At 32.5% G+C, this 14,050-nt stretch overlaps 1 protein-coding gene across 1 annotated transcript; it reads right to left on the bottom strand.

The window, feature by feature from the left end:
• Positions 1 to 26: 26 nt before the first annotated feature.
• On the bottom strand, positions 27 to 4,955 carry LOC107800304 (kinase-interacting family protein-like). Its single transcript, XM_016623454.2, has 3 exons — positions 4,514 to 4,955; positions 3,864 to 4,014; positions 27 to 1,169 (listed from the first exon to the last, which is right to left on the bottom strand). The coding sequence occupies exons 2-3, from the start codon at positions 3,991 to 3,993 to the stop codon at positions 175 to 177; spliced, it is 1,125 nt and encodes a 374-aa protein (XP_016478940.1). The 5' UTR covers positions 3,994 to 4,014; positions 4,514 to 4,955; the 3' UTR covers positions 27 to 174.
• Between the last annotated feature and the right edge of the window lie 9,095 nt (positions 4,956 to 14,050).

Raw genomic sequence — 14,050 nt, 5'->3', positions numbered from 1 at the left:
CTTTTGCAATCTTGGAGATTAGGGCAGAGATTGAAGTTTTTTTCAGATGTCACATGTATCCTGCCAAAAGGTTGGAATAGAACATACACAATACAAGAGTTAAGTCTCTACTAAACTTACGGTATACTAGTAAAGCTATAATTTCAATCTAGTAAACATTCTGTTTCCCTATAATCAGCAATAGGGTGAGTTGAAATTAGGTCCACAAAGGAAGATATCAAACTTCTTGACCCTATCCCACAACTTAGGAACTTTCTTCCCATCTTCAGCTTTGAAATTTTCCTGTTGGTCACCCTTTTTCAGATTTCCAAAACTAAAGCTCCTAGTAATCCCAGCAACAACATCTTCAGGAACTTTAAAGCAACCCTTTAGACTAACTTCTCTTTTACCCTTCATCGATTTGGACGTGCTCTTCTTCTCTTCTTCATGCTTTACAAGCTGATCATAATACTCCTTGTTCCTCTTCTCCAGCCCGTATATTTGCCCTTGAAGATCCTCAATCTTTCGACTTAACATGCAAACCCTATGATCCTCCCTCATTTTTAATATGCACCTTGCTAACTCAGCAGCCTTCCTCTTCAAGAACAGAGATTCCGAAGATAACCCTTTGTTTTCCTCCATCAATGCAGCTACCTTGTATCCTAATCTAGCATTCTCGTTTAACAGTATCAACCTCTCTGATTCCAGCACGTCCAGTAAGCTTTTCTGCAACTCTACCTTCCTTAATGACTCATTGTTTTGCTTATCCACTTGATTAAGCTCGTCTAAGACGAAATCACATTCCACAGTTCTGAGCACCAAGTCAGCAACAATCATGTCTGCCTCAAATTTACCTTGTGTTGAAGGTGGAAAGGGAGGCTGATATGATAATGAACTCTCAGCATCAGACTCAATGATCTCCCCACCATTGTCTTCCTCATCACAGTTATCGTTCTCACTGAAAGTTAACGATGGTATAGGAGAAGAATATCGACGATTGTGATCATGGTTCTTGGCAAGTGCTTGACAGTAGCGATCTGCCAAAGAGACATAGCTGTTGTACAATTCTTGAAGTAAGGCTAACAGCTGTGGCCGTTTCTGGTAATAGGCGTCAGCACGTTCGGCAAAACTGTCAGCATTGCCTTTTTCTGGGATGTTCAGTGCCACCTTCTTCATCTTCTCATCCAAATCTAAAGAGAATAAAAAAACACCCAAATTCAAGTAGAGACAAATAAGTGAATGGTCTGTTTTTTACTTGGACAGTTGCAAGAATTTGAAATTTGAATTGCATGGTACATTGTTTTCATCTTCAGCCCATTTCTTCCCTATGTGCAGATTGTGACAAATTTGGACGTATATGAAAATGAAATCAGTAGTTTGAATCCAAAATAAACACTGGTTCTGGTCCTTGTTTATTAATTTTCAACTTTCTCCACATTTCTACGAATTTAAGAACATTGCTGTAACATGCAGCAAAATATTATTACCACAATTGCCAGCCCAAGTTAAAGATAGCATTCATGAAATCACAATTGCTTGTCTATCCCGAGTCCACGAGGTACAAAACAAGAATTTCTCAATTAAAAATGTTTTATTTCTTTGAGCAGGAAATTACTAATTAATCAGCAGTAAATTAAGAATCTTAAGCCTTACGGTACAGTGGTTTATCCATATGAGCATTATATTATTCCTTATATTAATTAACTCAAAGGTAGACTTCCAAAATGATCATTGCCATTGACAAATATAGTACTATCTGAGAAGAAACAATTTCTTCTTATACTATAATTTTCTAAAAAGCTTTTTTTATGAAAAACTCATATAGGCAAAAACTAAAGTAAATTGGGGATTATAACTCCAAAAATGTAAATTTTTCTAAAGTAAAAATAGAAATAGAATTCTCGTTCAAATTCGCTCCTACATTTATGATTTGACCATATAACAAGCTTATTCTTTAATAATGAACAAATATTTATTTTAAGCCATATTAGAAGAAAAAGCCCCGACATATAGGTTGCAAAATGAGAACCGTCCGTCAAATAAGCTACTACTACTAAATAAGTTTATTCGCATCCAATTAGCACCCATTCTTTAAACCGAAGACTTTCCTAAAGAGAGTACGGTCAAACCTTTCGTTTGTTCCGAATATTTTTTGTTCTTAGCGAAGTGCCGTTATAAAGAACATAATGGAAATTGGTTACGAAAAAGCTTGACTTTTATAGTGAAATGTTGTTATATGGGGATGCTGTTATAAAGAGGTCTGACTGTATTTTACTTCAGTAAAGAGGGGTATTCACTAGTCAAAAAACCTTATATAATCTTGTGAACCAAGCACATAAATTAGAAACAAAATTAGTAGCTGCATCTGAGAGTCCGGAACCAAAATGTGATTATTTTGGACTCAAAGAATCAAAATGTCGAAAAAAATATAGTAACCAAAATATATATAACGCCCTTTTAAAGGGCGCCCGTTTGCCCGTTAAGGTATAGTGCCCTTTAAAAGGGCGTTATATATATTTTGGTCACTATATTTTTTTTTCATACATTTTGATTCTTTGAATCCAAAAAATAACTCACATTTTGGTTCCGGACTCCTGCATCTGAGCATTCGAGAGAGCATAGGATTCTTGTACTCAAAAAGGATTAAAGCTACATTACGTCTAAGGTACAACAGATAAAGAAGATTCAGAAAAGAAGAAAAGATTCTGTCATTTAAAACCAGAAATCGTTTTCTTTCTGCAACACGGCATCACATAATAAAAGTAAATACTATATCAGTAGTCCCCTATTCCCCTCCATTTGAAAACGATTTTAGTATTCAAATTTTGAAAATACCTACCTAAAAAAAGTGTTGCCAGATTCTCAAGTCTTTAGACAAAAACCGCAAGAGACATAAATAGCAAAAGGACACAGCTTTTTGAAATTAACTTTCTGTTTCTATCATAAAATAATTCATAATCTGAGAAGAAAGTGACCCTTCATTTCAGAATGATACCCTTCTTCCCATACACATCCAAAAGAAAGGTAAACACTCTAGTCATTCCCTAGGGAAAGAAATGTTCACATCACCTAAATCACCTAAAATATAACGGACCCCACACCCCTACAATTACAATCAATGCTCCTTCTCTTTCTATCTTTCTGCCATCACTAGTCCAATCTTCATGTTTATTTTGGTACCGACGACTATAATATTTCGGGATTATAGTCTTCGAATTATAATTTTCGGACTAATTTATCCCCCGTATGAGACATGAGATAAAATAATCCTAAGTTTGATGAGATAACCATGAAGTCTGAAATTAAACTTACTTGACGGCATAGATAAATTTTATACAGTATAAATTTAAGCTAGTAACTTACGACCTCTAAAACTACAATATTGAGTTTTCCAACTTATGTTCTTACTACTAGTCTACTACTACGACAAATAAACAAATTATGGTATAACATTCAATATGCTTTTTAGAATAATAAATAAAAACTTGAAAAAAGGTTTTCTATGTGTCAAATATGGGTGTAAAATAAATTATACTTCAGTAAAAGCTTCAAATTACACCTTTATACTATGAAATATTTCAATTTTATCTTCTTCTATATTTCAAGGTCATTCATACATTTTATTTGCCCCTGACAGTATGAGATTCTATGTGTCAATACATGGAAAAAATCCAAATTTATCCTACTACTTTTAACTATAGTTCAAAATCCGGTAGTGTCACAGAAAAATAGTAGACAATTTTATAACGGCAAAGGTAGGAATGATACTAGAATATAGTGGATATTTGGGTATTTTTCTTACTACCTTTTTTTTTCCTAAAATGATGTTGGTGTACAATTAACAGAAGAGAAAAAGCAGAGTAAAAATTATCTGAATAATTTACCAGCAACTGTGCAAAGAAGCCAAGAGGGTCTACTGAAGCTTCTCCTTTTTGAATAATTTGAAGAAGCCATAGAAACAGGAGTTAAGGCCTCACCACCATGTTTTTTCTCTGCCTTCAGTTTTGTTTCCATTTCAGCTGGCAAAAATAGGGCCTACACTATTCAAAAACGATGTCAACTTATTTTTCCACTTATATCTCTTTCATCAATTAATGATAAGCAAATAACACATTAAAAAACTGAGGCTTTGTTGGCTTGTTGCAGTTTCATGAAAACATTGATATACCCCATAATAAACTAGAATGTACAGTACAATTAATGATCTGTTTGAGGTATCCTATGAATAAAGAACAGAACAAAAAAGAATAGAAGCAATATAATAGTAGCAGTATAGAAGCTCAAGAATATATATATATATATATATATAAAATGCAGAAAACGAGGTTAAAAGACCAGTTAAGAAACTTAAAATATGTAAATAATATTATTAAATGTCACTATGTTTTACAAAATTTTCCTTAATGTAGCTTCAACCCCCTTCTCCTGTTCACCTATAAGTTACAGCAGAGTTGGAGTACAAGACTAAAACCATGAGTTTGAGAACAAAATTTCAAGTGAGAAAACTAAGAACAAGCGCGAAGCAAAAACTTACCAAATAACAGAGAAACAGAGAGTATACGTTTGTGGGGGTCAAACTTAACGATGAGAAGAACAAACTTGAGCAGAACTTGAGTGATGAAAATAGGAAGAAGCTTACTGTAGTTGAAATTCTTGATCACTTAAAAAAAAACAGATAAAAGAAAAAGTGCTTCTACTACAAATCCAAATTATGGAGAATAAAGGTTAGATTTTTTTTAATTTGAAGTGATGAGTTACAGATATAGCAAAAGTTGGAGGTGACTTTGGGCTTTTCTGTTTTCTTGGTTTTGGGGGACTTTTTTTCTTTGGTTTGGGGATGAGAAGTCAAATAGTTTCTCGCTGGAAGCCCGCACACAACGATTTGATTTTTGGCGAATCAGTAGCTGCCACGTTATGAAGTCCGTGCAGTGTTATTTAATGCAGTAGCTGGGAACTGAGTTGATGGACAGGTCAAAGATGGGTTTTTCAGTTCTAATAGGGAACAGCCTACAGCTACTGGTTACAGCCCTATGTTATAGCCCGAAAAATGGAAAAAGGAAGAAAACAAAGGGTGTGTTTGGTATAATATTCCAAGAATTATTTTTTTGAAAAATAAGTAGTAATCTTATTCATTTTTCGACGTTTGGTACACAAATTAATGAAAATAACTTTTCAAAAGTATTCATAAATAATTTAGATACAATAAACATGAAGTCATAAACTTTCGAACCAATAACCTTCCGAATTCACAAATTTCATAAACTATCGAACAGCTAAACTTTCAAAACCACAAAATTTTGAACCCGTAAACTTTATAATTTTTAAACCCGTAAATTTTCAAATACATAAACCTCCGAACTCATAACTTTGGATCTTGTGAAATTTCGAACCTGTAAACCGAAAGATGAAAAAACTAAAACTGAAAATATATAAAATAAAATAAAATAAAATCGGGAAGGGGGAGGGGCGAGGGGTTGCAGAAAAACGAAAAAACAGAAATTTAAAATTACAAAAGAAAAAAAAAGTAAAAAAAAAATTGTGAGGGTGGGGGAGGGGGTGGGTGGTGCAAAAACAAGAAAAAACAGAAATTTAAAAATTATAAAAATAAAAAATACAAAATAAAAAACTTTTTCTGTGCGGGGGGTGGGAGTGGGTGGTACAGAAAAATAAAAAAATAGAAATTTAAAATTACAAAAAAAAAAAAATTTGGGGGAGGGTTAGTAGTGTTGGTGGTGACGAAAAAAAAAACTTTTTTGGAGAGAGGGGTAGGGTGGGTAGGCATGGGTGGGATTAGGTGGGTAGGGGTGGAGGTGGAGGTAGGTTAGTGAGGGTGGGGAATAGGGTAGAGAAGGTTGAGAAGGAAAATTGAAAAATATTTTCCTTCCTACCAAACACACCCAAAAACATAAATTATTGTCCACAAAAAAAACTTTCCTCATCTCATTGTATGCATGTAATTATTTTTAGCTTGAGATATTTGCATTGACACATTGTTTGAGGGATAAGGAATAACAATTTCGGGATAAAATATTATATTATTTTGTCTCATGTTTGATATAGATATTAACTAGTCTCGAAACTATTTTATACTAAAATAATGAGATTAGCTATCTTACATAAGGTGAAATAGTTAATCATGTGGTCCCATCCTGGTAACCAAACGATCCCCATATACTTCATTTATCCCAATTTATAAAAGATTTAGGGGTCGTCTGATACGCGAACTAAATTAATTCGAAATTATAGTCTTGGGATTATAATTCATAGGCTAATTTATCTGACCTGGAAGGTGCGATAAAATAATGTACCAAATTTGATGGGATAAGATTGGATATCCAGGATTAATTTTGGGACTAAGTTTATACTATGTTTGATTAACGGTATAAATTTATTCCGAAATAAATTTATACCGCCAACTAAATATAGTATAAATTTAGTACTACACTTTATCCCATCTTATCACGCGTACCAAACGACCTCTTAGAGTATGAGAGTTCAAATATCTAACTTCCGTTTGAAATTTGAGTATAGATTTTTTACTTTTTTCAAAATAAATTTACATATCTAACATGTATCTATATTATTATAAAAGCATGAATACAATGTTGGTTTACAAAAATAATCTTTTAATATTAAGTATAAAAACTCACAATAAAAGGATATAATCGAAATTCTAGACATTAGCCTTATAATCCTATTAGTTTAAATACATAATACTGCACGTTAGGAATCCTACACGATTACCTTTAGGAATCCCATTAGTATAATTACTTTCGGGCATATACATATAATACTACATGTTAGCATGTAAACCTAATACCTTTAGGAACACGTTAGGTTTCTATTTATATAACTACTTTCGAGGTAAATACATATTTTTAGCCATGTAATCCTATTACTTTTAGGATATATTTATTAAAAAATCCTATTACTAATTTAATTTGAAAACGTATTATATTGTCCTATTACTAATTTAATTTGAGAATGTATTATATTTTCAAAATTCATTTAGAAAAAGGATAGCCTATATTATTATAAAAGTATTAATACAATATTGATTGATCAAAATAACCCCAAAATATTAAACAGAAGAACTCATACGGAAATGACATAACTATAATAACCTATTTTTTTGTACTACAATAACTTCTATGTCAATTTTTTTAATATTTTAGATTTTAAAATTAATAAAATTTTGTCTATTAAATTTTTATTAAAATATGTAAGAAGGTTTAATAAAATCAGTTTCATAAAAATCCTTCGCATTGACAATAAATTACCACTCCATAATGTCCAATATCAAGAAAAAATAAAAGTAATCTTAGGTGGACAGCATAAAGCATTAAAATTAAAAATAAATCCCCACGATATTATATTTTATATTATTAAAGTTGAACTGCTTTCCTACTCAAATAATATTTTATTATTATTAATTTTTTGTGTAATATTCAAAAATATACCCCATTATTAAGAACATCTAAGAAATTATTTAAGAATACAAAAGTGTGATAAAGAAAAAGAAAAATGATTGGTAAGAGTTAATATTACTGATGATTTTGCAAACATAAAGATATAAAAGTGGAATGTCAGATCGAACTTTTTACTCTTTGAAAATAAAATTTATGGTGGATAAAGTTATAAAAACAATAGATGAACTGATATTACTAATCTAAATCAACATAAAATAAATTATTTCTTATGTTAAGATCAAATAATTAAATCCTTCAATTAATTATAAAGCAAGTGAATCCAATTTAATTATTTTTTAAATTCATCATGTGAGTAAAATTATTTTTCAAGTAAAAAAAATCTTAAGGTACATAAATTTATTCCATGAAAAGAGCGTTAGAGCTTAAAAAATTAGATCCCAAAGTAAAAAAAGATTAGTATAGTATTAAGAATCAAAAGGTAATATAAGTGTTTGAGGAAACACAATTAAAACTAAATCTTGAACAAGAATAAGTTTTCAAGACTATATTATAAAGAATCGACTCTGGTATAGCGGGATTATCCTTTGTAGATGCCTCTGAAATCGAAATAATATTCCTATGTCATACATTATTTGCAAACGTCAGATCAAGAGGCATGATACTGTTAGCAATAATAATAAGTGGTGTACTAGCAACGATTTTATTATGAGGTCGTACAACTCACTTTAGATTTGATATATATTTTTAAACAACTGAAATAACCATCACAAATATATCAAAGAAGAGCAATGGTGCTAAATTTCCAAGGAAAGCAAAATTGATAATATGGGAAGAAACGCTTATGGCTAAGCGTCAAAGGATTGAAACAATTGCCCATAGTTTTAGAGATAGATTGTATATCAATGAACCGTTTGGTGGAAAATTAATGGTTTGGAAGGTGATTTCCATCAAGTACTGTCAGTAGTTCCAAAATCGATGAAAGTAGAGACTGTAAAAGCTAACTTGCCAAAAATATACTTATGGCCTCAAATAAAAAAGATTCAAATGACACGAAATATAAAAGTAAGAACATATCCATCATTCAGTAACTTCTTTCTTCATGTCGGAAACGAAGAAGAGCATCTAATAAAAGATGGTTTGATTCCTCCAGAACACGTGGTTATCAAGCTCAATGGTAATAGTTGTACATTTAATAAGGGAAATGTTCCCACCATTAGATTTAAACGTAATTTGTACAAGTTATGTGATAGAAATTAAAGAGCTATCTTAGCCAGCAGAAATGAATATGCTGATCGACTAAATAAAAGGTTGATTGCTAAGTTTATGGTAAAAATAAAATATTTTTCAGTTTTTGATTCAGCAGAAGATGATACCAGCAATTACTATCAAGAAGAATACTTAAATACTTTAATACCAAATGGCCTTCTACCATACAAGTTTGTTATTTCTTACATATGTTAGTGTTACCGTATATATAATAGACTAAGTTAAAATTGATCTTCCATTGCATATAGGTTGATTTTGACGAAAAATATGCATGTCATGCTATTGAAAAACTTAGATCCCTCGAATAGCTTATGTAATAGTACACATATAGTATACAAAAGTTTTGACAATAATGTCATACATGCAAAAATAACTGGTCAATGTGCTTCCAAGTACGTGTTTATCCCCGAATTTAACTTCCATCTTCCAAAACTAAAGAATATCCTTTTAACTTTGTGGGAAAATAATTTTCAGTATGTTTATATTCTGTAATTATGTAATGACCCAACCGGTCATTTTAACTTTTAGAAACTCGTTCCCTAAAATAAAACTCTCCGAACATGCTTTTATTAATTAATGACTTGCGGGGATGGTTGTTTTTGGATTTGGAAGTGTGTGGGTTGAAATCGGAACACTTGGTTCCTTAAGTTAACTTTAAATGGACAAGTTTGACCTCGGTCAATATTTTGAGAAAACGACCCCGGAATCGGAATTTGACGGTTCCAATAGGTTCGTATGATGATTTTGGACTTGGGCGTATGTCCAAATCGGGTTTTGAATAACCCGGGAGCGTTTTGATGCTTAATAGTAAAAATTAACTATTTGAAGATTTAAAATTTTTTAAATTTGGTTTGGGGTAGTTTTTTGAGTTATTGAAGTTCGTTTGTAATTCCGAGTTTGGGAATAGTTCTGTATAGTGATTTAAGACTTACACGTAAAATTTCGTGTCATTCAGAGTAGTTTAAGTATATTTTGGCGCATTGGAAGTAAATTGAAGAACTTGAAATTCTTAAGTTTGAATCAATTTGGTTTAGGGTATAATTCTTAAATTTGATGTTGTTTTACGCGTTCCGAGAGTTCGAACGAGTCCGTTTTATGATTTCAAACCTGTTGGTATGTTCGGACGGGGTCCCGGAGTCCCCGAGTGGCAATCGGACGAGGCTTAGACCAAGTTGGAAGTTAGGTGCCAAAACTGAAGCTCCCACCTACTGTAAGAATCGCACCTGCGCATGGCCAGTCGCAGGTGCGACATTCGCAGATGCGAGATTTCTTCGCAGAAGCGGAAAAGAAATGTGAGGCCTGCCATCGTAGGTGCGGAATATTGGGCGCACCTGCGAACGCGCAGGTGTGAGGCTAGACGCGCAGATGCGAGAATTGGCCAGGCGAGTGGAACTCGCACCTGCGAGGATTTTCCGCAGGTGCGTTCCAACCTCCGCAGGTGCGAAAGGCCTGTTTGGCAAAAGCTTAAAAGAACGAGAATCCGTCATTTTTGCCCGTTTTCTCTCCACATTTGGGCGATTTCAGAGCTTTTGAGAAGGGAGTTTCAACTAGCAATTGAAAGGTAAGTTAATTCCACACCCCTTGAGTTAAATACATAGATTATAGGTAGATTATAACTAGTAAATTTTAGAAATCAAAGATTTAGATGAAAAACCTAGATTTTTATAAAAGTGAGATTTTAACCACGAAAATAGTTATGGAATTGGATAGAAATTATATATTTAAGTTCTTGAGATTATGGGTAACGTTTTCATCCGAAAATTTCCAGAATCCGAGCACGTGGGACCGAGGTGAATTTTAGAAATTTTATCATTTTGGATAAGGTAATTTATTTAATAGATAAATTTTGAATCATTTAGTATATATTAATTATTTTGTATAATATTTGGATAGTTTTGGATTTTAGGCGTCGAATCGAGAATTCAACGCGACGTGATAATCGGAAAGTGGACTTTGAGACGAGGTAAGTCTCTTGTCTAATCTTGCGAGGGAGAAATTATCCCATAGGGATTAAATTGAATAATTATTGCTAATTGCGGGGGCTACGTACGCACGAGGTGACGATAGTCCGTACGTAGCTACTATTAATGCTAAAGTCCGGGTAGTTTAGGACTCAATGCATGAATTACTTGTGTAAATTGTATTCTTTGTTTAATTAATATTAATTGATATATGTATGAATATAATGTGAATTGTTAGATAAAGATATTAAAGGATGAAAATCTCATATGCTTGATTTTCTGTTTAAATTAATTAATTGTTAAAAGAAATTGTTCTTCCTCCCGAATTTATCTTATAGAAAATATACTCTCCTTCCGGAGGTACATAAGAAAATGTCCTCCTTTCTTGTGGAGCGGGCCGAATGCCTCGGCAGGACAGATGCATCTATGGATCGTGCCGCACGTCCCTCGACAGTGTACAAGACACTCTGGATCGGTCCGTACGTCCTTGGCAGAAATCGTGCTTAATAATAATAATTACACGATACTTTAATAGTTTATTTCAGCTTGCGAAGCTAATTGATAAATTGGAGAATTCTTTGAATTTAATGAATTAATATTCCTGCTTGTTAAGGAATTGATTGTTATTCCTGTAAATGAGATTTAATTGATAAATTAGAAATTATTTGAATTTAAGAAATCTAATTAATATATTGAGAATTGTTGCATTTGAAGGAATTTGATTATTTCCGCTGGTTAAATAAATTATTGTAAATTCTGTGAATCATGCTGATTTAAATATTCTAGTTGTATTTCAATTATTATGATTGACCCATAGTGAGTATCAAAGTCGGCCATCTCGTCTCTACCACTTCGAGATTAGGCTTGATACTTACTGGGTACACGTTGTTACGTACTCATACTACACTTGCTGCACTTTTTGTGCAGGACCTGAGGCAAGTACTAGTGGGGGACCTATCGTCTTACACCCACGTTATCCAGGGGTATAGTGGTGAGCTGCCTTTCTGAGCCGTTCTGCAGCTACTAGTGTCTCTCCTTGTATTTTTTATTTTGTCTATTTTTATTTCAGACAGTATTTGAGGTTTTGTATAATCTACTAGATGCTCATACACTTGTGACACCAGGTCTTGGCACACACATTGGTAGAATTTGGTATTTTATTATTTTTTTGATTTTAAATTTTATCAATATATGCTTAATTTATTAAGTTGGCTTGCCTAGCTGTAGTGTTGGGCGCCATCACAACCTATAGGTAAAATTGGGTCGTGACAAATTATGTAATAAATAAAGCAAAAAGATAAACATTCTAAATATTGGACTATATTTACAACAATATATTTTCTTACACGAATAACTATATATTTCATTCTCAAGAGGAATATCAATATCGACAACAAGATTTCTGGTTATGGCAGAGCGACCAAAGTATTAGAAGGAAATATACACAAAAAAACATCATTTACATAGAAGTGTTAGGTAATATACCATCACATTAAATACTTTTAAATTACAATACATAATTATCTAATTAACATAACTAGATTGATCATTTGTGTAAATTCTGATGATGTCCTTTTATTTTGAATTCACATATTATGCTAATGTAATAATATTTTTCGGCATTTAGATGATTGTTGTATTATTATGCATAAAATTTCTCTAATTAATTTTGTTGTTTCTTCATATAAATAAATATTTAAACTATCACGTGTCATTATTAACGTGCAACGCACATAGATATTAGTATTTTTAAAAATTGAGAATATTCTAGTAAAAAAATGGTTTGATTCCCCAAATAATTATGCCTTCATATAAAACGAGACAGAGCGAATATTTTAATTTGTAAAGTTAACTTGTTCTAGTATATATTTATTTACAATTACTTAAAACTAATTAAGTTATGATGTCAAGTAAAATAGAATCAAATAATTTACTGTGAGAACGCAAAACTATTTCTTGCTGTCCTAGTACAATTGCTGCCTGTCTATTGCCTATATACAGGGGAAGGATAGTGTGATCAGATCAATGTCCTCTAAAGGCATATAAGAGATCGAATCCGAGATTTTTTGTCAAAAGAGAGTGTACGTGTCTGAGTGATTTTATGGCGTGCGTCCCACAAGTGACATTAATTGTGTGAGGCATCTTTTTACCTCACCTAATTGTGGACTAATATCTTATATATTTGGGTCTACAAAATTTTGCATTGTGAGACAAAAAAGAGGACTCATACAGCTAGTATTAGTTGTGTGAGGCACAAAGTAAACTTTGTCGTCTTTGCACGTTTTGTAAACGCTAGCAAATGGTTATCCTACATTATTTGGGGCATTTACACGAATGATCTTTTCTGAAGTCACTACTTAAATTTGTCTCAGAAAAAAAATATTCATCCAATTGCTTAAAGGTGAAGTGTATAGTGGCGTCAAAAGGAAAGTCATCCTATGCAAATAATCCAATTATTTGTCCAATCTTAGACAGGGTGGGGAAGTGCATAATTAGCCACTAATTAGAGTTGTATTTATTTTTAAGCCAATGTTTAAAATGTATTTACTCTTTAACTAGTACTTTAATAAACTTTTAACCGTCCGGACGAATATACTCCTGTGCTAGACATGATGTCCTTAACTTTATGAGTGTTGTGTAAATATTAAGGATTAAGTGTCATGAATTAGCACATTTTGTTTTAAACTTTAGGACATCTTGTCCTTAATTTCATATATGCAGTGTAAATGTTAAGGACATGGTGTCCTTAACTTCATGAGTGTTGTGTAAATATTAAGGACAAAGTATCCTGTATTTGCTCCTTCTGTTGTTAAACTTTAGGACATCATGTCCTTAACTTCATATGCGCAGTATAAATGTTAAGGACAAAGTGTCCTGTATTTGCACCTTCTGTTATTAAACTTTTGGACATTATGTCCTTAACTTCATGAGTGTTGTGTAAATATTAAGGACAAAATATCCTTAATTTCATGAGTCCTTAATATTTACACAACACTCATGAAGTTAAGAACACCATGTCCTTAATATTTACACAGCACTCATGAAGAAAGGGTAAAACCGTCTTTTCGTATTAATTTTAATAGAGTTGTGGCTATTTTTGCTCAGCATTAAAAATACTGGATAAGAACTAAATACCGTATATTAAAAAGTGGCTTTCCCATGCCACTTCTACTTTAACACAAGTTGGGTAAGGCCCATTTGCAGTCACCATATAAAAAGGTTTTGGCCAATTAGCAGTCGTAAGGCTAAGGCTGACATGTCTTGATCCCGAAATAAGTAAATGTAGAATCTGTTTGAAAGGTAATTTGAATTAGCGGTCGGAAATCATTGTCACTCGTTAAGCCTCCCAATATAATTGATTTCAAGGAGTGAAAGCCAGTATCTATATTTGGTTAAATGAAAGAGAAGTTGCGG

This window comes from Nicotiana tabacum, chromosome 4 (assembly GCF_000715075.1).
Source record: "Nicotiana tabacum cultivar K326 chromosome 4, ASM71507v2, whole genome shotgun sequence".
Classification (NCBI taxonomy): Eukaryota; Viridiplantae; Streptophyta; class Magnoliopsida; order Solanales; family Solanaceae; genus Nicotiana; species Nicotiana tabacum.
This window is presented reverse-complemented; position numbering and strand designations above follow the sequence as displayed.